At 30.7% G+C, this 24,403-nt stretch overlaps 2 protein-coding genes across 3 annotated transcripts; both read left to right on the top strand.

Annotated features, from left to right (window-relative positions):
* Window positions 1–11,766: 11,766 nt before the first annotated feature.
* Window positions 11,767–16,493, top strand: LOC112281480 (uncharacterized). Of its 2 annotated transcripts, XR_016502718.1 has the most exons (7): window positions 11,767–12,382; window positions 13,840–14,084; window positions 14,457–14,656; window positions 14,805–14,906; window positions 15,054–15,105; window positions 15,415–15,682; window positions 16,092–16,493. XR_016502718.1 is itself a non-coding variant. In XM_024518056.3 (6 exons), exons 1-6 carry the CDS (start codon window positions 12,294–12,296, stop codon window positions 15,531–15,533), a joined length of 807 nt encoding a protein of 268 aa, XP_024373824.1. In that variant the 5' UTR covers window positions 11,767–12,293; the 3' UTR covers window positions 15,534–15,998. The 2 variants fall into 2 exon arrangements, 1 of the variants encoding a protein (XP_024373824.1); XM_024518056.3 differs by lacking the exon at window positions 16,092–16,493 and having other exon boundaries at window positions 15,415–15,998.
* Window positions 16,494–21,102: 4,609 nt separating this feature from the next.
* Window positions 21,103–24,142, top strand: LOC112281491 (Golgi apparatus membrane protein-like protein ECHIDNA). Its single transcript, XM_024518076.3, has 6 exons — window positions 21,103–21,273; window positions 22,387–22,440; window positions 22,565–22,768; window positions 23,073–23,132; window positions 23,355–23,481; window positions 23,711–24,142. Exons 1-6 carry the CDS (start codon window positions 21,271–21,273, stop codon window positions 23,800–23,802), a joined length of 540 nt encoding a protein of 179 aa, XP_024373844.1. The 5' UTR covers window positions 21,103–21,270; the 3' UTR covers window positions 23,803–24,142.
* The last annotated feature ends 261 nt before the right edge of the window (window positions 24,143–24,403 follow it).

Here is a 24,403-nt window from a genome sequence, read left to right as displayed (position 1 = left end):
CTAATCTTTCTAATACTTGTAGTTTTTTTTTAATTTGATTTTGTAATTTTTTTTTTTTTTTGTAGCTTGGTAATCTCTTTTTTTTAATAGAATAACTATCAAAAAAAATAATTTAGAAGCCATCTTTTGTATTAAAAACTTAATACCTATTAATAATTTCCAAGTCTTCTTATTTTTTACTATTATTTTCTTTAAAAAATAATTTTATGAGTGTAATAATATATTATTCTTCTCTTATTGCTATAAAAAAAATTAATTTTACAAATTAGTCCAAACTTGGTCTTTTTACTTGGTCATTTTAGTTGGTCTAAAAGATCAAAATATCTTCTATTTCATAGATTATAAAACTTAAAATTAAAGTATTTAGAGCTGAAGATACCTACTAGAATCTACCTATCTAAAGTAATTACTGGTTCTAAGTATATAATTGATAAAATCCTCAATCTTCTAAATAATTTTGTACACGAAAATTCTTCTATGAATAAAAAAAAAAACCAATACCATCAAATTTTCAAGGTAAATAATTATACAAGAAAATGAAGAAAGACAGATTTTATGGGAAAAAACTAATCATTCTATTGTTATCTATTTATTTTATAATATAATAATATATTAAATTATTTTATTTAAATATATATTAATTAAGGTTTTTTCTATAAAAATTTGGAATATTTAAAAAATCTTAATACATTATTATTTTAAATTTAAACTACTTTTAGTAATTTATCTACAATCATACTTCTAAGTGAAAAATATTTTTTTATTTTTATATGCTTACATAAATATAAATTATATTTTTCTAAAAATATTTTTTAAAAATTAATAAATTATTTATTATATTTAAAATAAAGATGTATGATTTTTTTAAAATATATTCAATAAATTTTTACTCAAGATTTCAAGGTAATAAGCAAATATGAGACAAAACTTTATAAATTGTCTAAAACTACTAGCATGTATACTACTTCAATAATAAAATTTATTTATTTTATACACTTTAAAAATACATAGCCTTTGGTCCAATGCTACTCTACTTCAAGCTTTATTATTTCTATTACTATTATACTCTCTATACTTGTTCATGACTATATAATATGGTAACTACGCAAGCTTTAAGTAGTCTACTTTCATCATCGAAATTCGAGTTGAACATCCATTTTTAATAACACTAGTGTGAGTTTCTCTCTTATCTACTCTTGACCATTATTTTCATATCTTTAATTGACCTTATGTCATTGAATATTAACAACATAAATCTTAAGGAACTAAAAATCAATATACTCTTATATTATTTAAAAAGACTAGAAAAATACTCAATATTGGTGTAATATTAGACTAAAATGGCTATTGCCAAAAACAAAAAATACTAAAAAATCTTGAAATAAGACTAAAGACTAAAAAGGTATTGACAAGAGTGAAGAAGGCTTCACTCTTGCTTTCATATATACTATCTAACTAGTGTCTATGTGGCGACGTTCTATAGGACTTCTAACAAATGTCTAATTTATAAGATACATATTTTAACTTGTAAGATAAGTTTCCTATATGTATGTCATATTGTTAGCTTGTATTACAAGTTATTAATATATATAATATGTAGCTAACTTGTTGTCCAAATTTTTAACCTATCAATTATCTAAAAACATGTATAAAAGTGAAATCATATCAATGAAGCTTCTAGGAATATATTATCTAATTAATCTATTTTTATCTATTCATAATATCTAAATAACTATTGAAGTAAATATGTGTATTTGTGTCATTATCTCCCCTTCTAAGGATGAGTTCTACAAGAAATAGTGATCACATGTAAAAAATGCAACAAATTGTATTTATCACATACTTTGAACTTTCTATGTTTGAAGATAGTTAATAGATCCTCTCAGCCATTCTATTCCATAGCAAAAAAGTTATCTTATTATTAACTAGTCAAGAACAAAGATTTGATTAGAAAAACAAGTTAAGTAATGATGGCAACTTCCAAGTTTTAAAAACTTATTTATCAAGGCTCGAATCAATACAAATTGATATGGTATGTTTTAAATTGCTTACTAAGCAAGAAAAGATATAAAATTGTCAAAAGGAATTATGTTTATATTATAGAGAAGCTAAATATACTACTCAACATTATCTAAAAAAGCAACACAATTACAAAATGACGAGTATAATTTTTAAATAAAACAATGTATCAAAAAATAACTTTTTTTAATTATAATAAGGACCATGCGGCTGGAATCATATGCAACACCTAATAAAGGTCATATTCTCTCCTCAAATCATTCATCTTATTTTACAATAGATGTGAGTTTAGGACCTAAAAATCACAATATCTTTGCGTTATTAGATTTAGGAGCTTTAGCTTGTTTTATAGATAAAAGCTTTGACAAAAAACAAGAAATATCTTAAGTTAAGAAAACTAAACTTGTAAATACAAAAGTCATAGATAGTCGTTTGTTGTCTTCTAGAAATATTACTCATAAAACTATTCATTTAGATGTAACAATTAAAGATCAAAATAGTATAGTAATATTTAATATGATAAGATCTCTCTCTAATCCAATTATTTTAGGATTATTGTAGTTAGAAACATATAACCTTCAAATAGATTGGATTTTTTATAACTTTATTTTTTCTTGTAATTTAATTCAAAGTTTTGATAGTGAAGTAGAAATAGATAAGCTTAGTACATCCAAATCCTTACTCATAGGTACAAGAATTTTTATGCATGTAGCAAAAGAAGGACTATCTTTTGTTATATATGCCACACCCATTTGTGATGGTGGAGAGAAGTCAAATAGTATTCATACCTAGTATTAAGATTTATATGATATTTTTGAAAAAAAAATATATATATATATATATATATATATATATATATATATTTTTAAAGCATCAATCTTATGATTGTTTGATTGAAATACAAAAAAAAAAAGCTCAACTATAATTTGGACCAATCTACAACTTATTGCAAAATGAATCCACTATACTAAAAGAGTACATTGACGAGAACTTGGCTAAAAACTTCATACACCACTTAAAATCTCCAATAAGAGTTCTTATCTTATTTGTGAAGAAAAAAGATAGATCTTTGTAGATGTACATATATTATCAAGGACTTCATAAGATCACCATAAAAAATATGTATTCCCTATTTTTGATTTTAAGACTTTTTAACCAACTCAATCAAGCAAAGATCTACACAAAAATAGATCTACAAGGAGCATATAACCTAGTCTGTATTAGAAAAGGAGATGAGTAGAAGATTACTTTTTGAATTAGATATGGACATTTTAAATATAATGTCATGCCTTTTGGACTCACAAATGCACCAGCTACTTTTTGATATCCCATGAATGATGTCTTTTGTAAGTTTCTTAATAATTTTATTTTCTATTATTTAGATAACATTCTAATCTACTCTAAAAACACAAAAGAACATGAGCTTTGTATTTGTCATATGTTACAAAAACTTGAAGATACAAGATTATATGCAAAGATAAAAAAGTATGTATTCCATACTATTCAAGTTGATTTTCTAAAATACATCATTTCTAATAAAAGATTAATGATGAATCCTAAGAAGGTCCAAACTATCATAGATTGGAAGGTCCAAAAAATGGTTAAAGATGTGTAATATTTTTGAAATTTGCTAATTATTATTAAATCTTTATAAAGATTTTTTTTCAAATTATAGCTCTTTTTACATGTCTAATATATAAAGATAAACTTGAGTAGAGTAAAGAAGCAAAAATATCTTTCAAAGCCTTAAAAGAAACATTTATTTTTGAACCAATTTTCTATCTAGTTGATTTTTTTAAGGCATTCTTCATAAAAATAGACATATCAAATTTTATTATAGGTATTATTTTATCACAAATAGGAGTAGATAATAAGCTCTACTTAGTTACTTTTTATTTCAAGAAATTTTCAAAAATTAAAATTAACTACAAGATCTACAACAAAGATCTTCTTACAATTATAGATTCATTTTAAGAATGGCATCATTATCTAAAAGGCACTTCTAGTTCAATTATTATATATACAAATTACAAGAATTTCAAATATTTCATGTCAACATGTATTTTGAATCGTCGCTAAGCTTGTTGGAGTATGTCTTTATTAAGATTTGATTTCAAAATCACCTATAGATTCAAAAAGCAACAAGATTTATCATATGCCTTTTATAGACATTCTTATCTTGTATCAAAAGAAAAAAATGTAACTTTTGATTAATACAAAATAATTCTCTTGAAGTTGGAGCATTTTCATCTTCAAATAATAAAATCAACATTGATTGTTGATTCAACCTTTGTCAAGCAAATTCAATCAAGTATGTCTTCTGATCCTTTTGTTCATAATATCAAGAATAATTCTTTTAAGTTTTATGATACTTCTAAGTTATAGTTTAAAAATAATCTACTATACTTTGAAGGACAATTATGCATTCCACAAGGTAAAGCACAATGACATATTCTTCAAGATTATGATGAATTTTCAATAGCCAAATATTTTGGATATAATAAGACTTTGGAGCTAATATCTAGATATTTTTAGTAGCATCAAATGTGGAAGGTAATTAAAAACTTTGTATACTTATGTGATATTTATTCAAGATCCAAAACTCCTCGTCATCTACCTTATAGACTTTTTCAATCATTACTTATTCTAAAACAACCATTGTCTTCTATTTCTATGGATTTTATCATAGATCTTCTAATTTCAGGGTCGTATGATTCTATATTTGAGATAATAGATTATTTTACCAAGATGGCATATTTTATATTATATATAAAATCTATGACAAATAAAAAAACGGCTAAGCTTTCTCTTAACAATATCTATTGTTATTATAGATTGCTGTAGAATATTATATTACATAAGAGAATTCAAATCATATGAAGATTTTAGAAAAAAAAATCAAGATATTAGAAGTAGATTTAAAGCTCTCTTTGGCTTTTCATCCTCAAACTGATGTACAAATGGAATGGATAAATTAAGTTTTGATACAGTATTTGAGATGTACTATCAATTATCATTAAAATGTTTAGACAACTCTTTTGTCATTGGAAAATTTTGCATACACTAATTTAATACACTCTTCTAGTCAACAAAAAAATTTCTTTGCTAATTATGATTATCTTATGTGACTTGATACTTTTGACTTTTTAAAGTTGATAATCTTGTAGCAAAAGATTTGGCAAATCATTTGTCAAAATTACATACAATAATGAAGGTACAATTAAAAGAAACTCAAAAATAACATCAAATTAATATGGATGCCTATCACAAGGAACAACTACAATTCAATGTAAGTGGCAAGGTATGGCTACTTTGTCGTAATATTAAGACTACTTGTCTTTATAATAAGTTGGACTATTGTAGGCTTTGACCTTTTTTTTTATAAGTGAATAAGTCAATCTTGTTTCTTATTGATTATATCTATTGGATTCAATGAAGATCCATTTCATATTCCATGTATCTCTTTTTAAGCTATATAAAACAATGAATATCTCAAGAAGAAGTCAAATGCCACCTCCTCCTATAAAAATAAATAATACTTAAGAATTTTAGATAGAAAAAGTCTTAGATTCTAGGTGGCACCAAAATAGATTAGAATATCTTGCTAATTGGTGCAAATATGATACTAATAAATGCACATAGGAGCCAAAAAAGAATCTTGTAAATATAATAAAAAAGATTGAGGTTTTTTATTGATGAAATCTATCAAAATCAAGATGAAGAATAATAAATCTTTGCTATAAAAGAAACAAGATTTAGGAAAGATAACATTCTACCTTCTACTCTTATTTAATACTTTTATATATTTAAGATACTAAAAAGATAGAAAACCAACAACCAGCAAATTCAACTTAAGTGTTGTCACTTGTTGATTTATCAAATAAAACATTGTAACTATCACAACCTTTCAGATGATATAATTGAAATGAAGATCCTCAAGAACAACACGTCTTTCTTCAAATATATGGTAAGATACAACATATTTGATATCATGACATTGAAAAAGACTCCCGATATTTGATAATTTTATTAGGGGTTGGAACAACTCCTGACAAAGTTTCAAATATTTTATTTGAAGGGAGTTACAAAAGCTTTAACAATGATTAAATAATAAGGTAGTCTTTCTACCTTGATATGAGACACTATTGATGGCTAAGACGACCTATCAACAATCTTCAAAGAGAACAAAGATTAGAGTATGTGGCAAACATAATTCGCCACATCTTAGATTTCTTCAACATATGATGATTGTTCTTTGTAGAACTCATCTCTAGAAGAAAAAATAATGTCATGAATATATATATATATATATATATATATATATATAATATTTATCTATATGATTAAATAAAAATTAATAAAAATAAATTTATTTCATAATATTTTTTAAACAAGCTTTCTTAAAAGCTTCAAAGATATTGCTTTGACCTTACATGTATTTGTAATTGATTACAAGATTAGAAACTTGATCAATAAGTTTATCACGTCTTGATAGCTTACAAAGTAAGCTAATTATGTGGCACACATATTAAAAACTTGCTTTGCAAATTAAGATACATGTCTTATAAAGTCAACATATTTTGGAGGTCCTATAAGACACCACCACATAGTTAAGAGTTAATATGGAGGAAAGAATGAAGCCTTCTTCACTCTTGTCAATGCCTTTTTGGTCCTAAGTCTTATTTCAAAACTTTTTAGTCTTCTTGTATTTAGTAATAGCCATTCTAGTTTAATACTATATCATCTTTAAGTGATTTTTTAGTTTTTTTGAGTAATGCAAGAGTATATTGAGAATTTCTTTCTTTAAGATTCATGTCCTTGATTAAGTGTCTAGTACATTCTCAAGTAGTTTTAATATAATATGACATCATTTAGATAACAAACAATAAAATCATCCAAAAAATCTTTAAAGATATCATTTATTAAATATTAAAAAGATGGTGGTACATTTATAAGTTTAAAAGGCATGACATTGTATTTAAAATTTCCATACTTGATTTAAAATGCAAACTTTTATTCATCTCTTTTTTTAATGCATATTAGATTGTGTGCTTCTCATAGATCTATTTTTATAGAGATCTTAACTTGTTTCAATTGATCAAGAAGTTTAGATATTAAAGGTAGAGGATACCTATTCTTGATGGTAATCTTATTGAATCCTTGACAATCAACATACATCCTTAATAATCCATCTTTTCTTTTCTTTTATTTTACTAATAAGATTGAAATTCATATTGGAGATTTGAAATTGCATATAAAATTCTTGACTAGATTTTCTTCAATATACTTATTAAGTTCAATGAACTTATTTTGTAATAAATTGTAGATTGGTCCAAATAGCAATTGAGCTCTTGCTTCGAGGTCAATTGAGCAACTATAGGAATGATGTTTTGCAAGGGGTTTTACATTCTTTTTCTTAAAAACATCTTGATATTGGCTTGAAATGCTACTTAAAGTTTTTTTACTATTAGAAATAAGTATACTATAAATAACATAAGATGATTATTTTTTTATAATATATAAAAAAAATCTTATACCTAAAATTATGAATTTGGTTATACTAAATTTATGAATTTTTACTTGATTAATAACATTCTTAGTTATACTTTCAAAAAAATTAAGACTACAAGAAATCTAATCTATTTAAAGATTATATTTTTTTTAGTTGTAATAAATCTAAAATGACTAGATTAGAAAAATATCTAATGATATTAAATATTATAAAGCTACTTTGACCATTAATTACTACTTTTATAGAAAAGATTTCATGAGTAATATTTTTAGAAGACAATAAATGCCTATCTATGATTTCTACTTGAAGAAGTTTAGTTTTTTTATTAATAGTATACTATGTCTTTTAATAAATTCTTCATCTAAGCAATAAGTTGAGGCTCTTGAATCTAGCAAGGCAAAGGCTTTGTGATATTTAGATTCTAAATTAACATCTTTTTTTAAAAAAAAGAAGAAATTTTAAAGAGAGAATAAGACCTTCACTTGATACTATATAAGGTTCTAATTGCATGGTCTCCTTTGTAGCTGAATAAACTCATTTTTGAATAAATTTTCTTCTTTAACAACCATACTCTTTATTTTGTGGTTGTATTATTTTTTTAGATAATATTGAGCAGTTTATTTAGGTTTTCCATTATATAGATATAATCCTTCCTAACAATGATAAGTCTTTTCTTGCTTAGTAAGAAGTTTGAAACATATTGTATTAATTTGCATATCCTCTATTTTCAAATATATGTATTCAAAATACATTAGGATTGCTATTAAATTAAAATAACATTAAGGTCTATTTGTGAAACTCTTCGATCAAAATTTAAAAAATTGGTTGTTACTCTTTACAACAAAGTCAATTACTTGATTTAATATTTGAAGGTTAGGTAAATTAAGAATCAATTTCTTTACCTCATATTATAATCCACTAAAAAATTAGCTAATAAATACAACATTAACTCACTTGATATTAATTATAAGTTATCAAAACTATTAAATATACAACATTACAGATCAATTGCCTTATCACAAAATATAGATTTTCTTTGTAATAAAATAAATTGCATCATGTTCTCCATATATGAATCAAAATTATATTAAAAAAAGTTCTAAAATATTTAATATTAAATCTTAGCATTCAAGAAGAGACAAAAATCATAATAATATACAACTTAAAAGAAGTGTATTAATAAACTTGATTTTTTATTCTAAAGTTGAATAGCTTTAGAGTTGAAGTTCAATTGCTAGTTGTATTTGATTAATGAATCTTCAAAATTTTGATCTTGTGCCATTAAACTCCTTGGGCAAGGAAAATCTTAGTTTTTTAATATTTGAATAGTGTTCCATCATAAAAAAATAACATGATTTGGTATAAATATTGAAGTTGCTTCAATCATCTCTTTATCTTCACTATATGCTAATCTTGTTACTTCTTATGGTAGTAAATTAAATTGATGTAAAGCAAGTATTAACTCTATTAATTGCTCTTGCATTTGTACTATTGTATTCTTCATTATAAAAAGTTCCATCATGATTATACAATAAAAAATATGTCTAATATCTCTTAAGATAAGTAGAAGAAAGGATTAGAAAACAAAAAAAATCTAAGAATAAAATTAGTTTATAAGTGGGTAATCCACAACTTCTATTATACTTATGTCTTATTAAGAAAAGAAAATAATCTACTCTTAATCTTAAAGAGACAAAGTTTTGATATTGTAAGTGTACTCTTGTCAATCTATCAAGGATAAGAAATCAATGAAGACAAATAAATAAGTAAGACTTTTTTTCATAAAAATGACAAAAAAATAGAAATAAGAAAATATATATATTAAAAATAAAACTATAATGGCTATTGCCAAAAGACAAGAAAATGAGAGACCTTTGAAACTAGACTAACAACAATAAAAGAATTGATAAGAATAAAGAAGGCTTTATTCTTGCTTTTATATATATTATCTATTTAAGAGCTACATGGCAATGTTCTATAGTACCTCCAATACATGTCCAATTTGTGAAACACATGTCTTAAATTGCAATATAAGTTTCTTATATGTACACTACATCATTAACTTATATTATAATCTACTAATATGAGCAATACTTGGCTAACTTGTTGGTCAAGTTTTTAACCTATCAATCACCCATAGGCATATATAAAGATGAAATCACATCTATGAAGCTTTTAGAAAGCTACTCTAAAAGATATTATGAAATTAATATATTTTTACCTACTTCTATCTATTCATATTACCTAGATAATTATTACAATATATATATATATATATATATATATATATATATATATATATATATCTTTTTCAATAGGTAATAATAGCTTTAATTTGGTACTTATATTTAAAAATTTAAAAGTAAAATATTTAAATTATAAGTTTTTATTCTTGTACTAGCTAAGCTATTCATTAAAATAAAAATATCATATATATTTTTTTCAATTCTTTTAAAAGATTTTAAAAATTTAGTTTGATAAAACTTTCTTGAGAAGATAATAAAAGAAATTTAATTAAGAAGTTATATATGTTATTAAATATATGTAGGCTATATCTCAATTATTTTTCATATATTTTAAGTTAGTAATTTAAAATAATTACTAAGATTTTTTATAGTAATTATAATATCATTAAGTTAATAATGTTTATTATTTTTTATTAAATAATATTCTATCTCTTAAATATACTTATTCTATTACCTTACATATACTTTATTAATTTAAAATTTAGAAATAATATATTATTTAATTTTAATATTAGAGATTTTATTATAAGTTATTTATAATTTTAAATTTATTTATATATAATATTTTTTTGATCATAAATAACAAATTTTTATTTTTATTTTTATTTTTATTTGCATGGTTTTTGTTAAGTTTTTAAATTAAAGATTCAAAAATATTCAATAATATCTCTTTAAAAATTGTATTTACTATAATTCTTTTGATGTTTTATTGAATGTTTTGCCAACATATTTGTAGAAAGAAGTCAAAGTCAAAATAGTTTATAGTTCTAGTTTAATTTAGTATTTTATTTATTTATTTATTTATATTCACTAATATTATTCTAAATTGTACGTATCAAAGATATAAATCTTTAAAAAAATTTAAAATATAATATACTTATATATCATTGAAAATAGAAAAAATTAATATAAAAGATATAATGGTATAAGATGAAAATGAACTTAAGTATTTATGGATGAAAATGAACTTAAATACTTATGCCCATACAAAAAGAAAGTAGGAGAACTAAGACTATAATATTAAAAAAAATAAGACTAATCTTAGTCTTGCCTCGTATATTAAATATCAAAAAGAGCTTGTCGAAGCTGCTTGAAGATAACAAGACTTATGGTCTATATATCCAAGTTGTAGCTTCCAGCTTCCTACTACTGTACATTTTTTAGAAAAAAAATAAAAATAAAAATGACAAGTTTTTAATAGCCTTGTGGTACATTTAGGAGAATTTATGTTTTAAAATTTGTATATATAATATTTTTAAATATTTCTTGAAGAAAATATTATCTACTTGACATACATTCATTTCTACTTACCTCTACTTGTTTAATTAATATTTACGTATTCTACAATGATATACATCCAAAAAATAATTTAATTTAAATTTATCATACATTTAAAATCATTATATGATGATCACCACACAAAATAAAATAAATTAGAATTAAATAAATAACATTTAATAATTGTTGCAACAAACCCTAAATCATCCTTATTTTTATAATATAATCCCACACCCTCCAAATCAAAATGTTCAGAGATGATAAATCTAGAGATGCTGTTATTACACTCGTGGATATTATTTTTAGGGTCTTCAAATCGAAGACCTGGTCTACTAGGTACAAAAGAAAGCAGGTAAGATTTTACATCCTCCCCAAAGAGGAATGAAAAGCATCCCCACCACCACTTTTTTACCTTTTGCCTTTACTTTGCCTTTTACGTTATGCAGCAGGAGAGGGGGGCAGGGCGTGGGACCTATATCCGCGAAGAAGGAGGAGGTGGGCGAAGGAGCGGCGAGGGAGGGGGTCCTAGCGCTGCGAAGCTGAGGGGACAGCGAGAGAGAGAAACAGAGTCAGACGCGTTGCGCGGCAGCGTCGGCGTTGGAATTAGCAGCATCAGCAGCCAAAGAAGGAAAAGAAGCCGAAGAAGAAGAAGAATCAGAAGAAAAAATCATTAGAAAAATCATAAGAAGACGAAGCAGAAGGAGAAGGATCGGAACCACCACGTCGAAGCAGCAGCAGCGTCATCGTCGTCGTCACTCGCAGATGCAGCAGGATCTCCATTCGCCCACCTCAGCCCCTCCAACGCAACACAGCGCAGCGCAACTTACTATCTCGCATCGCCACGCCATCCCGCCACGCCACGCCAGAAGAAGAAGCATCTGAAGCAAGGTGTTGAGCTCCTCTGTCTCGCCTGTGTTGCCTCGACCCACCCACTCACTTTCTTCACACTCTGCTCCAAGTTCGCCCATCCTCGTGCAATGTGCTGCGCAGCTTTTAGAGATTGGTGGGTCCGCCGTATACCATAATCGCGTTGGAAGTGGAATGAATTGGGAGATTCGGAGGTGCGCAGGGGACGAGCGTGAGGATTCCGTGACGGTGGCGGTGCATCGGGAAGGGGGATGGGCGGAGATTGAGAGGGGGCGCAGATCGAGAGGTTGGAAAGGGACAGAGAGGGAGAGACCGGAGCAGGCGCTGAATCGGGGAGGGAGAGGAGGAGGGGTGTCGATTAGAAGCAGACGATGCCCATCATAGACGGGGTGGGCGATGAGTTGGTGTACACTGCCCTGGTTGTGGCTCCCGTTGTCCTCTTGTGCCGTTCGCCTCTGGGGTAGGTGTTCTTTTCTATCATCGCTTGACTCCCTTGCACTTGTTTTGTGGGTCATCAGTAGTTCTGAGTGCTCGGATCAGAAGTATTTTTTTTTACCAAATAGGGTTTAATTTTAAATGATGCGGATGTGAGTCTGTTCTGGCTCACGATGTTGTACATAGTGATAAAGGGCAAGTTCTCTACGAAAGGTTATCCTGCGTGCGATGTATTTATGGTTCTTTAAAATGGTATGCGGATACGAATTTGTCTTGGGGACTGGGTATAGTTACACATCGCGAATGGTAACCCTAATTTTTTATGCTCGATGGAAATAGAGTGTTCATTCACAGGAAATGGTGACAGTTGTGGACCTATCTCTCTAGGGATTGTTTGTGCTTCTCAAAATGAGTCCACTACACTGCGAAATGAATTGCAATGCTCGTGACTAACCCTTCTCGAGTTGTGTTCTTTAATTGTCAGTGAATACCACCTTCAGATCCCAGACGGTTGAGACATTTCTTCGTTCTGTTGGAATGAACACCTGCAAACGTAAGGCAGAATTGTGAACTTAATTCTTTCTCATTGAACTATTTAACTTCTCTCTTCTTGTTGTTCATTTGGGATGCGTTACAGATTATTCGGTTCTTTCGATATTGAATTGTCCAAATACCGTTTCTGGATTCTCATTCTAGAATACTGTAGATTCGATCCAGATTATCATCGAAGTTTATTTTGTGAGTTTCGGAATTTCGCTTTAAATTTAACTCTTGGCGAATCTCGGAGCTGTGACAAACTGCTTCAGATTCAATGAAGGCAGTATCTTAATTTCATCTTTTACAACGCCATTTCTCATCTAGGTCATTGAAGGTTGGAGTCGAAAATGAGCTGTTCCGACCGTAGAATGGTCATCTCAATCTTTCAAGAAATTCCTTAGGTCAGCATATGGTCCATGCTGAATTTTATATCTTAAAACGTGCTGGAGTATACTTGAGCTGCTATCAATGGAAATTCAGGGTCCTTACGGCAGGAGGAGCTTTGAAATAGTAGGCTTGCAGTTTGAGACGGCGTCTCAAAGTCGTTAAGGCGTGCATATTTTTGAGACAACATCAAGACATGCAGCCAAGACGGCGTTACCTCGTCGCTGGTGACGTGAGATCGGATCAGAGACCACTCTTAAGGATCATGTTTCACTTGTGTCTGAAAGACACTCTAGCATCACGTACTTTCTCTTTGCTTTTGTGGATCTGATTTTCGGATGATTCTACAAAGAGAGATGTCAGAAGGACTTCTAACTTGTGCATGTTTGTGAGCCTTCATTCGTAGAGGTCTTAAAATTCCATGATACTCGTCACTTTTCATTTTTCGAAACTATTCCCTAGTCTAGGTTGATGACACGTTTTTTTAGGAGTGTATTAGCTGTTGATTGGGGTACAGAACGAATCCATGCTTACAAGCTGAATGCGAACCTCGTAATGCAGGCAGTCACTGAGCTTGTTGAGGCAGGGAGTGAGCGTAGTGTGGATTTGGTTTGGCAACCTTTGGGGCAGTGTGGCGACTACACGGCCTCGCGACATTGGTAACCTGGTTCCACCATTGGAGCGTACAACGAGTAGCAATAGCTTCGCGGCCCACATGGATTCGCCGCCAGACAACGACTGTTGTTCTGTGTGTCATGATTCCTTCACAATGCCATGTCAGGCCAATTGTGCTCATTGGTTTTGTGGTAAATTTCTGTTGCAGAAATCTCAAATTGATGCAGTGTCTTTTGGAGGCTTTTTGTCATAAGATTGATTTCGATGAGAGTTTTGACTCATGGGTGTATTCTTATGTCTGAAAGCAGTGTATTTCCTTGTATTATCTGTTCCTTTATGTATTCCACTGGGAGGTAAAGAAAGGAAGTGGTTTACGAAAACTATAGTTCTTAGTCTTCTACTAGTCGTTTATTCTGCTCTTCCAGTCATTTGTGATTTTTTGTGGTGTAGAACACAAGACTTTTCCTTTCCTTATGTTTTTGTTTGTTTTCTAAAATAATATCCCATGTATCCTTTGCACACTGCAATTCCTCGTTTTTACGTGACTGTTGCCAATATTTCAGGAGAATGTATATTGAGAGTATGGCAACACAGCTCCGTGCTGCAACCTTGCAAATGCCCCATTTGTAGACGAGCTATTACCCTACTTATCCCAACTAATGTCTCGGAAGCCCAACAACAAGATCCGGAAGTGGAGCGTGTAATCCGCGACCTCGCCAAATACAACCGCATTTTTGGGGGTGGTCCCGTCAGCTTTATGCAGGTATCCCTTCCACATCAGTATTGAATGTAGCTTGTGTTGGGTACTCTTCATGGAATTGGTTTACTTTTGAATGTGTCGAAGATCATTATGGTTCCCCGTCATGAATTGTTGTTGCTTTTTTCAACCTGAAACTTCTACATTTTTGCAGAGAGTTCGAGACATGCCTCTACTGCTGCAGCGCATGGTTGGGGAATTGATGGATCCACAACGTGCAATTCCTCTGGTTCATCGGACACGAATTCTTTTCTTTGTATGTTATGGCTTCATTTTCTGAACTTGTTATGTCTTATGTAGATTATCGATCTCCTGTTTGGATTGCTTCGATCGTTTAATTCTCTTTCTGACTCTGTTCCTAAGGTGCAGACATTATGCTTACACCCTTGTGTGTTTTGTGCAGTTGGTTTTGCTAGCTGTTTACGTGTTCTCTCCCCTTGATGTTATTCCTGAAGGTATGTTTTTTTCTGTTTGCAATGTTCATTGTTTGAAACAGTTTCGTTGTTTTTTTTGGAATGGGATGAACGTACTGTTGAATATAGATTTATTAAGCATTAAGTTTACACAAATTCAAGCATCGGATTGATTAGTTTTTCTGGCCCCAAAATATATATATATATATATATATATATATATATATATATATCTATCTATATATATATAGCGAGAGAGAGAGAGAGAGAGAGAGAGAGAGATGGTCTTCCTGTAAACTAGTTTGGAGGAAGCAGACATTTGGGATGTTGACTTGGACGTTGGCTGGACAGGGGTGCTGGGATTGGTTGGATTATTGGACGACTTGTTGGTGATTGTCATGGTGCTGTTTTACTTGGCGATGCTCTACCGATCTACTCTCATTCTCCACCATGGTGGTCAGCCCCAATAACAAGTTCCATCTCCTCCACTGCAGTTCTGGTTGGTTTACACAATTCGACCAACAAGCAGTTTCCATGTACACTCAATAGTGTGGCTGAACTTGTTGCTGAAACTGTATATTTATATCATACCCTTGGAGATGTTGGGCACTAGGACCATGTAATTCACCCATTCCTTTTTCTTTTTTTAAATATAGTTAGCATGGAAGGTTAGTTTTTAGTGACTCTGGATGCTCCTGATGTGAGAAATAGGATGCACGCCATTTAGAAAATGGGATTAAGTTGTAGAATGATCAGTTGGCAGTGATTATGAGATGTTGGTGGTGTGAACGGTTAGTAGATGGCGTGGCTTGTGCTGTCTTTCGGAGTTGATGCATTGTTGTTGAATGCATTTGATTGAACTGGCGCTTGCTACGATCAACTATCTTTGTGTGAGAGCTCAATGAGAATGTGAGATCTTCCAGCTTTTTCAGCTACATGCTATCCCTGCATTGGCGGCACGTAGGTGGTGAATGTGTTACTCAGTACTCCGTAATAGTTGAGAATGTTCAAACATGGCAATGTGTCAGGTAATTGGTTGATATCAGTATGGCTGATTAGCATCAAGCTTTTGGTTGACAACGCTATTATGAGGTTCCAGAACATGGTTACCTGCAGATAAGTATATTTCAATTGTTTAAGTATTTCAATTTGTATTGGGATGTCATCACACCAAAAGTTCAGTTAGATTTTTATTTTTATTTTATTTTATTTTATTTTTTTTCCCCTCTCTAAGATATGAATTAGTGTAGTTCAACATTAAGTTACTAATTTTCTCAAACTTTTCATGGTTTGTGGTTTAACTGTCATGCGATTCAATATTTGTAGGCTAATTCTAGGATGAGAGAAACGGGTATTTTAAAGCCGAAAGATAGGTAACTTTTATCGTGTTAATCGAAAGTGTGACTAATCTAAACTGTTATCATTCAACATGTGCAAAGTATCCAGGCCGTTGTTTGATTTGGTATCAATTCAGTCAAATATATGGTAACAATTGGTGAAGACCTGTACATGTTACAGAATTTTAAAAATACATATATAAATACAAATATATTATCACATGTTTCTTGAGTTCTAAACGTTGCATAGTTGTGCTAGTGGTTGGAAAGCACTATTCCGAATAATTGAATAAATATTTTTTCCTATCTAATTATAAATATTGAATTTTAAACAATATATGTAAAAAGTTGGTAATGATTTAATGAACATGTAAAAATCAGTTTTTTAAAATCAGTATCTTATTTTATTATATGTTATTATTAGTCTTCTTTATTCTTTAATGAGATTTATAAAAATATTTCTTTTGGATTTATAAGATAAGGCATTTATTAATATAGAATAGTCAAAAGTACATAGAACTATTTTTATTAAGGGATCTTTATACTTAGTAGATAAGATGAAAGGTCACTTCTTTGAATCATTTTTATACTTAGAAAATTAATTCAAAGGTCCTACAAGTAAAATAATGAAATAGAAGCACTTTTTTTTTGGCATGCTATGAGCAATTTTATTTCTTACAATAATTACTTGGTCCATTTGAAGTGGTTTTGAGATAAAATTAATAAGTCATATCCAAAATGCTTAGAATAACCATTATAAAAAATAAAAAATAAAAAATTGAAGATTTTTTATATTTGCTGGAATCAAGATATGAGGTGACATATTTAGACTAAAAATAAAAGAATGATTTGGTAGATTTCAAAATCATTTTTGCAATTGTACACTCTCCAAAGCTCAAGTTTTCTAGAAGAGAGATTTTCTTCACTAAGCAAAAAATCCATAAAATGCATTAGAATCACGATTTTTCAAAGTAAGATCATAGGTATAAAAACCTATTGACTTTAAATTATTTGGTAAATTGGGTTTTTTTCCAAAGTTCTTAAAAGTATAACATAACTTGTAAGATCTTATAAGATTTACATTATTTTGGATAAATTTTTACACTTCTTTTTCTTAGAAAATTATAATTTTTGATTCTAGTCATTTTTAATAAGATAAATGTTTATTTTTAAAAATATATATATATATATATATATTTTATTTTATCACAATAAATTGAATTTACTTAATTTATCCATTTAAATATAAATATAAATATAGTTATTTTACTTCACTTTATACTTTTTTAACCTTTTTTGCACTTGAGTAAGTATAAAATAAAACTACACATAAAAATACCAAAAAATAAAAAACAGAAAATAAATCACAATATAAATATTTTGTAGGAGATATTTTTAATTTTTTTCTAGAAAAAGTTTTTCATTTTTTATTTCAAATTAGTTTAATAGTACTAGTGTGATATCACATGTTGAAATATTGAGGCTCCTACGTGTATTTATAACCAAACACCAACCAAAACAATAATGAGAATTTACCAAAAGCTGAAATTTCTTAAAATATGATTGTATACAGAGATTTACAACTTCAATTTTTTATTTAAAATTTAAAATAGCTTATCCAAAGAACATATCAAGTTATGAAAATAAATTAGGAACTTGAAATGTCATGCAAACTTTGAAACATAGTCAATTTTTAAAATTCCCTCTTTTATGACACTATTCAAATTAATTAGGATATTTTATTAATATACTGCAACTGAAATTTAGTATTTTTTTTTTTTTTTTTTTTTTTTTGTAAATTTTTTAATCATTCAAATGAACTAAAATTATAAATGAACAAATCTATTAGGTTATCAAAGGAATATGTGACTAACAAAACAATCAAACTTAAATATAAAAAAGAGTTTTACAATTCAAAAGAACAAACAGTGTTGAAAATACTCAAACACAATTTTTCTATATATTTATTTAAGGATTTGATAAAAGCCACGCCATAATGTTGTTAAAGCTACATCCTCTCTTGCCATCTCATTATTGATTTTGTCCATTCCATGTCTCCATCCCTTGTCTCAAATCTCCACTTTTTATCCCTAGTTCTTTGTCTCTCACTCACCTTCCATCCCTTGTAAGAGGCTTTATATGAAACTCTCTTTATGAAGAGGTAGAAGTATTGCAAGTTTTTTCTTTTTCTTTTATCTTTCAATCTCCCTTAATATAATAATAAGATATTTTTATAATTACTATTATTGGACTTTAGCTACCGTGGATCAGCAATGGATTATAAAGGGGATGAAGAAGAAGGAAGGGGGGAGGGAAGTTGGAACAAGAGACAATGAATGAGGGATAGAGAATAAGAAATGGAAATAAGGAATATAGATTAAGAGATGGAGATAAGAAATGAAGATTGAGAATAAGAGATGGATATAAGGAATGAGGGATAGAGACTAAAAAATGGAAATAAGGAATGAGAGATAGAAGATAAGAAATGGAAATAAGGAATGAAGGATAGAGACCAAGAGATGGAAATAAGGAATGGAAGATAGAGCCTAAGAGATGGAAATAAGGAATGAAGAACCATGGACATGGAATGAGGGACAAGGGATATAGAATAAGGATGAGAGACAAGAGATTTAGAATGAAAAATGGGGCCAAGAAATTGCCAACAAGAGAAGAGATAAGAGTGGAAGGAATCAATGATGAGATAGTAAGAGGGGGGTGTGGCTTTATAAATTCCACATCCTTTGGGCATCAAATTAAAATATTTAATCAAAATTCCATATCAAAGATATGAATCTCAAAGAAAAAAAATCCCAATACACTCTTATGTCACTCAAAAAGATTAAGAAATTGCTCAAAGATGGTAATATATTGAACTTGAATGACTGTTATCAAAAGACAAGAAGACTAGAAAATCTTGAAACAAGACTAAAGATTAGAAAGACGTTGACAAGAATAAAGAAGGCTTCACTCTTGCTTTCATATATACTCTCTAACTAGGAGCTATGTGGCGATATGCTGTAGGACCTCCAACACATCTTGACTTTGTTAGACATATGTCTTAACTTATAAGGCAAGTTATCTATATGTAGACCACATAATTAGCTTGTTCCATAAGCTATTAAGACATGTGATATGTGGCTAATTTGTTGACTAGGTTTCTAACCTATCAATTAACTACAAATACATGTAAAGTCAAAGCAACATCTATGAAGCTTCTCTAGAAGATATTATGAAATTAATCTACTTTTACCTGCTTCTACTTAATCATATAGGTAATTATTAGAGTAAATATGTATGTCTATAACACTCAATTATTCATCTTATTCATTATGTAGACTTAATAATGGACTATTAATGCTATTTTTTATTTTTTTATTTTTTTTTAATATTACCTTTGCTTTTGTTATTCTAGTTTATTTATTTATTTATTTATTTATATATTTATTTATCTCTCTCACTCTATCTATCTATCTATATATATATATATATATATTTATTTCTTTGACTTGTTTACATTATAGAAGACATTCTTATTTTTATTGCAAATGAAGCAATAAATGTAAAATGCTGAAATTATTATATTATCATATTAGTTCTATGGACCTCCTTTCAATTCTATCCTTGTCTTAGTTGAAGAAGAACTACCAACACTAAGCTACAAACTAATTTGGCAGTCTCTTTGATGTAACATCATTACAATCTAATAGTAAATTAGATATTATTTATTAGTCAAGTGTCTAGGTGTTGGATCATGATATTTCAATGGTTGATTTTAGAAGAGTATCAATTTAGAGTTAATTTTAGATGAATATGCTTTAGATCATTTGATAACATTATCATTGGAAAATAATAGTAATCTTTACTTGTTGCTCTTTACTTGGATGTATCCAATTTTAAAATACAATGTCCTAAGGCTAAGTATTAATATTACATTTTTTTTTTTTTTTTTTTTTTCTATCATGTATTGACAAAGAAGAACAATTCAAAGAAAAATATTGATTGTGTCAACTATAAATTCTTAAATATGGTCATTATTTTATTTTTGTATTAACTTAAAAAGCTACAAATGCATTTTGTTTTATTCATTAATCATGTTTCTACCTTATACTTGATTTAAGGCTATTAATAAAAACTATTTACTTATATTCAATCAAATAACAAGTATACATGTTTGTAACAAGAAACAAGAAAATAGATAATAAGATATTGAAGAAGGTGAAATGGTTTGGAATATGTGTAATTATGCAATGAGGAGATGTTAATAAATTATATTTAAATTGAATCAAATGAAATATTAAACTAAAATTGATTTGATCTTTGAAAAACCCAAAAATAAAAATAAAAAATATTCATAAATGATTGGTTTCAAAATATAAAATAGATTAATACCTAATTATAAATATAAAAAAAAAATTATTATAAGTATTTTATATAATTTGCACATTTAGCTTTAAATACAAGTGTTTATTTGTATACAATTTCTTTGTTAAATTTTAGTGTTAACAATATCATTTTTGATGATTATGTCTGTATATATATATATATATATACCAATGATTAGTATAGGAGCATTTTATGTTTTATTGGTACGAGCGTGCCACGTAGGACTAATTTAACGAGGTAGCGTTCACACTGGCAGAACGGGCTTCGTCGCCATGGGCTCAAATTCATCGCCGCTGGATGTCTCGACTCGCTTAGCGCCTCTGATTTCTTGTTTCCTCGCCTGCTCGCCGATTCATCTCTCTGCAGCGCCATCGCCCCCTGATTCCTCCTCCTCCTCCTCCACAGTCTCCTGCTTGTTGCCATTTGCACCTTGGAATCGGAAGTCGGATCGGGCGCCAACGCTTGTGCCGCACTTGCTCCTGCCACCATGGTCAGTTTTGCGCACTCGCGGGCCGTGATGTTTCATTCTTGTCGATTCTTGAGTGGATCTCACATTCGCAGAATTATTGGGAAGTTGTAGATCGCACAATGTGGGTTGATATTAAGCAGATTTGTGTGATGGGTATCTTCCTCTGAGGAGAATGGTTGAGGGCTTCGATTTATTGTTGTTTCTCTTAGCCCAGCCAGGCGCTTGCTGCTTGTTCTCAAATCGTGAATTAGAGCGAGTACACTGAGGATGAGTTGTGCGTATCAGCTGTGTTGGAAATCTCTACAATCGGAGTGTCGATGAATGGGGGTGGAGTGTCGCAGGCTACTGGATTAGTCTGTGTGAATGACTTCTCTGGGTTGTAGGATATTGACAGGGTTCACAAATCGGGGGGTGCATCTAGGGTTCATATGATCTGCCCTTGCGCCTTACCTTGTCTTGTTAGTTCTCCCAGGAAAATGAAGATCTGTTTGACGTTGAACAGCGTAATTTTTAATGACCTTGTTTATCGTAATCGTTACAGATATGGTCTAGGTCCTCGAAGGTCTTTACTCGCAATGTACGGGTCGTTCACATCGCCTTAAATTGTAGATGTCGATTCTGCTAATTTTAGCATCACACTAGATTGAGAACCACACACCCTGAGCTGTAGTGGGGTGCGGAGAGTGCGAGTTCTTAGTTGTAATATATTACGTTACAGGTGCCGAATAGGGAGCATCGGTGATTGAGCGTACTTTTAGCAGAATCAATGTGGTGTGAAATCGTTTTGATTCACTTTGTCTCTCCATGCTCTTCCTTTCAGTTACTTTTAATGAACTGAAGTCACCGTAATTAGTGCTGTTCGTGCAGCTTCCTCTTGTTCTACCAGTCAATTTAACTTCTAGGTTAAGAGCATTTGTCTCATTATTCGCATGTTTGACATGTTTTGCAGTGTAATTATTCTTCCAGAATAACTTGGACAATGTCTATCCTTTGTGGCTTACTTCACTGCACCTACCTAGATGCGGATACATGTGATGTAGTTTTTTTCTGACAGGTTCGAGTGTAGCGATTGGGTCGCTTATAAGTGTAACATGATTTAATGAATGCTTCTCACTTGAATATGTTGTTTTGCAGGCAGAAGAGCAGTATGCGCATCCTGGGATATGCCTGTTTACTGTTCTGTTCAAGGTAGGCAATGTCCCGGACCTTTTGTTCGGTTCTTTTTCTATTGACGGTCGATGCAGTCGACTGCACGGGAACTATGCAATGGTTTTGTAGGCTTTCCTAACATCTGCCTCTGTTTGCAATGCAGTTTTCAGCACTCGTGTTTTACATTCTGTGCTCCATATTTATTCAGAGCTTCGTGATTCAATTTGTCGTCACGGTTTTCTTGATAGCGTTGGATTTCTGGACTGTCAAGAATGTTAGTGGTCGAATATTGGTGGGACTGCGGTGGTGGAACGAAGTGGATGAGCAAGGTCAAAGTGTGTGGCACTTTGAGTCCCTGGACCAGCAGGTTGGCTGTTGTGCTTCTTTTGAGTTCACTATTTCCTCCGCAGGTGCCGCATATGTCCTGGTTGTTTTTGTGGGACGTATTTGATACTTCGAGTTTCCTGTCGAAACTACGTTATTACGCGATGCTGCGCCGAAATACACGAGCTTAGTGTTTTACACGCGCATGTGGGACTGGATTGTGTCTGTTCTGTGATTCTGAAATGCTAGTTTTAAGGAATTGAAGGAAAAGTTCAGCATTGTTTAAGATTGCCATCGACCGAGAGTTGCGAAATGTTGACTCGAGTGATTGTGGGTGCTGTCTGCAGACTTTAGAGACATTGAACAAGAAGGATGCTTGGCTGTTTTGGTGGACGTTGTATCTCACAGTGAGTTTCTTAAACCCCCTAAGTATATTATTCCATTTCTACACTTGACTTAGAAACCTGTTTTACCGGATGTAGACATGACAATAATCCGTGCTCTATTTGTTCAATCTAAGGTCAAATCCACATGTGCATTTGTGTATCAGAAGTACTTTGATGAAATTCTGTCAGTTCTAGGTGACCGTATTCTGATTCAAGTTAAGTGTGTGTTTCTTTGTTTTGCAGCCTATGGTGTGGGTGGCGCTTGGTATAGTTGCTGTGATCAAGTTCAACTTTGATTACTTACTTGTAGTTGGCGTTGCCATAATCCTGAATGCAGCCAACATAGTCGGATTCACTAAATGTCGAAAAGGTAATTTATCTCGCTTATCTCTTGTGGCAGTCAGTCCGTTGGAGATGGATGCTTTTGTGCTCTTTACGACTAGCTTGTTAGAGAGAAGCGGAACGGCGCCTAAAATCCCCCATTGTGCGTACTTCTCATTTGGTGGGGTGATCGTATTTATGTTTTCCTGCTTGGGTTCAGTATAGCCCATTCATGGTCCTGCCATCTCTCCTTGACCTAAGGCATTGTTCTTGAGCAGATGCGAAGAAACAGATCCAGCAATTTGCGGCCTCAACTTTGACCTCTCGAATGAGCAATACAATCCAATCAGCCTTCATGTCAAGCGTTTAGTTGTTTATGACTAAACCCGAAGTCCGTGCATGTGCGTTCCAGGGAAGATACTGCAGGCTCATTCAGTAGTTTAGTCCAGGAAGTAGATATTTCTTACTTGCCAGTTCACTTTAGGCCTTGCATTGAACTTTATGGACAGTATTAGTGGGCACAACTTTTCAAGTGGTTGGTGGTACGAAGTATGAAGAGTAGCTCAGTGGGGAACATCTGTAATGAAAACGTGAGAATTTGAGCGTATTTCAATACATTGGTAGGGTATTTGTACAAAAAACTTTCTGTATTGATAAGTTCAATTTGACGATCATAGGTGGTATACCTGCCGATCCCTAAATTATGACCATCTAACTTTTCTGGCAGCATTTAGCTGAGGAAGACAAGGAGTCATGTGAACAATGGGTTGCCGTTTGTAGTTACCCGTAGGGTATGTCGCAGAATCATTACTTCTGTCTAAATCTGAACGGTTCAAGCTTAGTTTCCTTTTCTCGTGCAGTCACTGCTGCACTCGTCTTGCTTTACAGACCTTTCGCCGCGGCATAATACTTTCGGGCCTCTACTCTTATTTTCATTGTGTTTGATCCCATTCCCAAGATATGCAAAGAAT

The sequence above is a fragment of the Physcomitrium patens genome, chromosome 4 (assembly GCF_059467195.1).
Source record: "Physcomitrium patens ecotype Gransden chromosome 4, ASM5946719v1, whole genome shotgun sequence".
In the NCBI taxonomy this organism is placed as follows: Eukaryota; Viridiplantae; Streptophyta; class Bryopsida; order Funariales; family Funariaceae; genus Physcomitrium; species Physcomitrium patens.
Note: the sequence above shows the minus strand (reverse complement) of the source record. Positions and strands in the feature narration are given on the sequence as shown.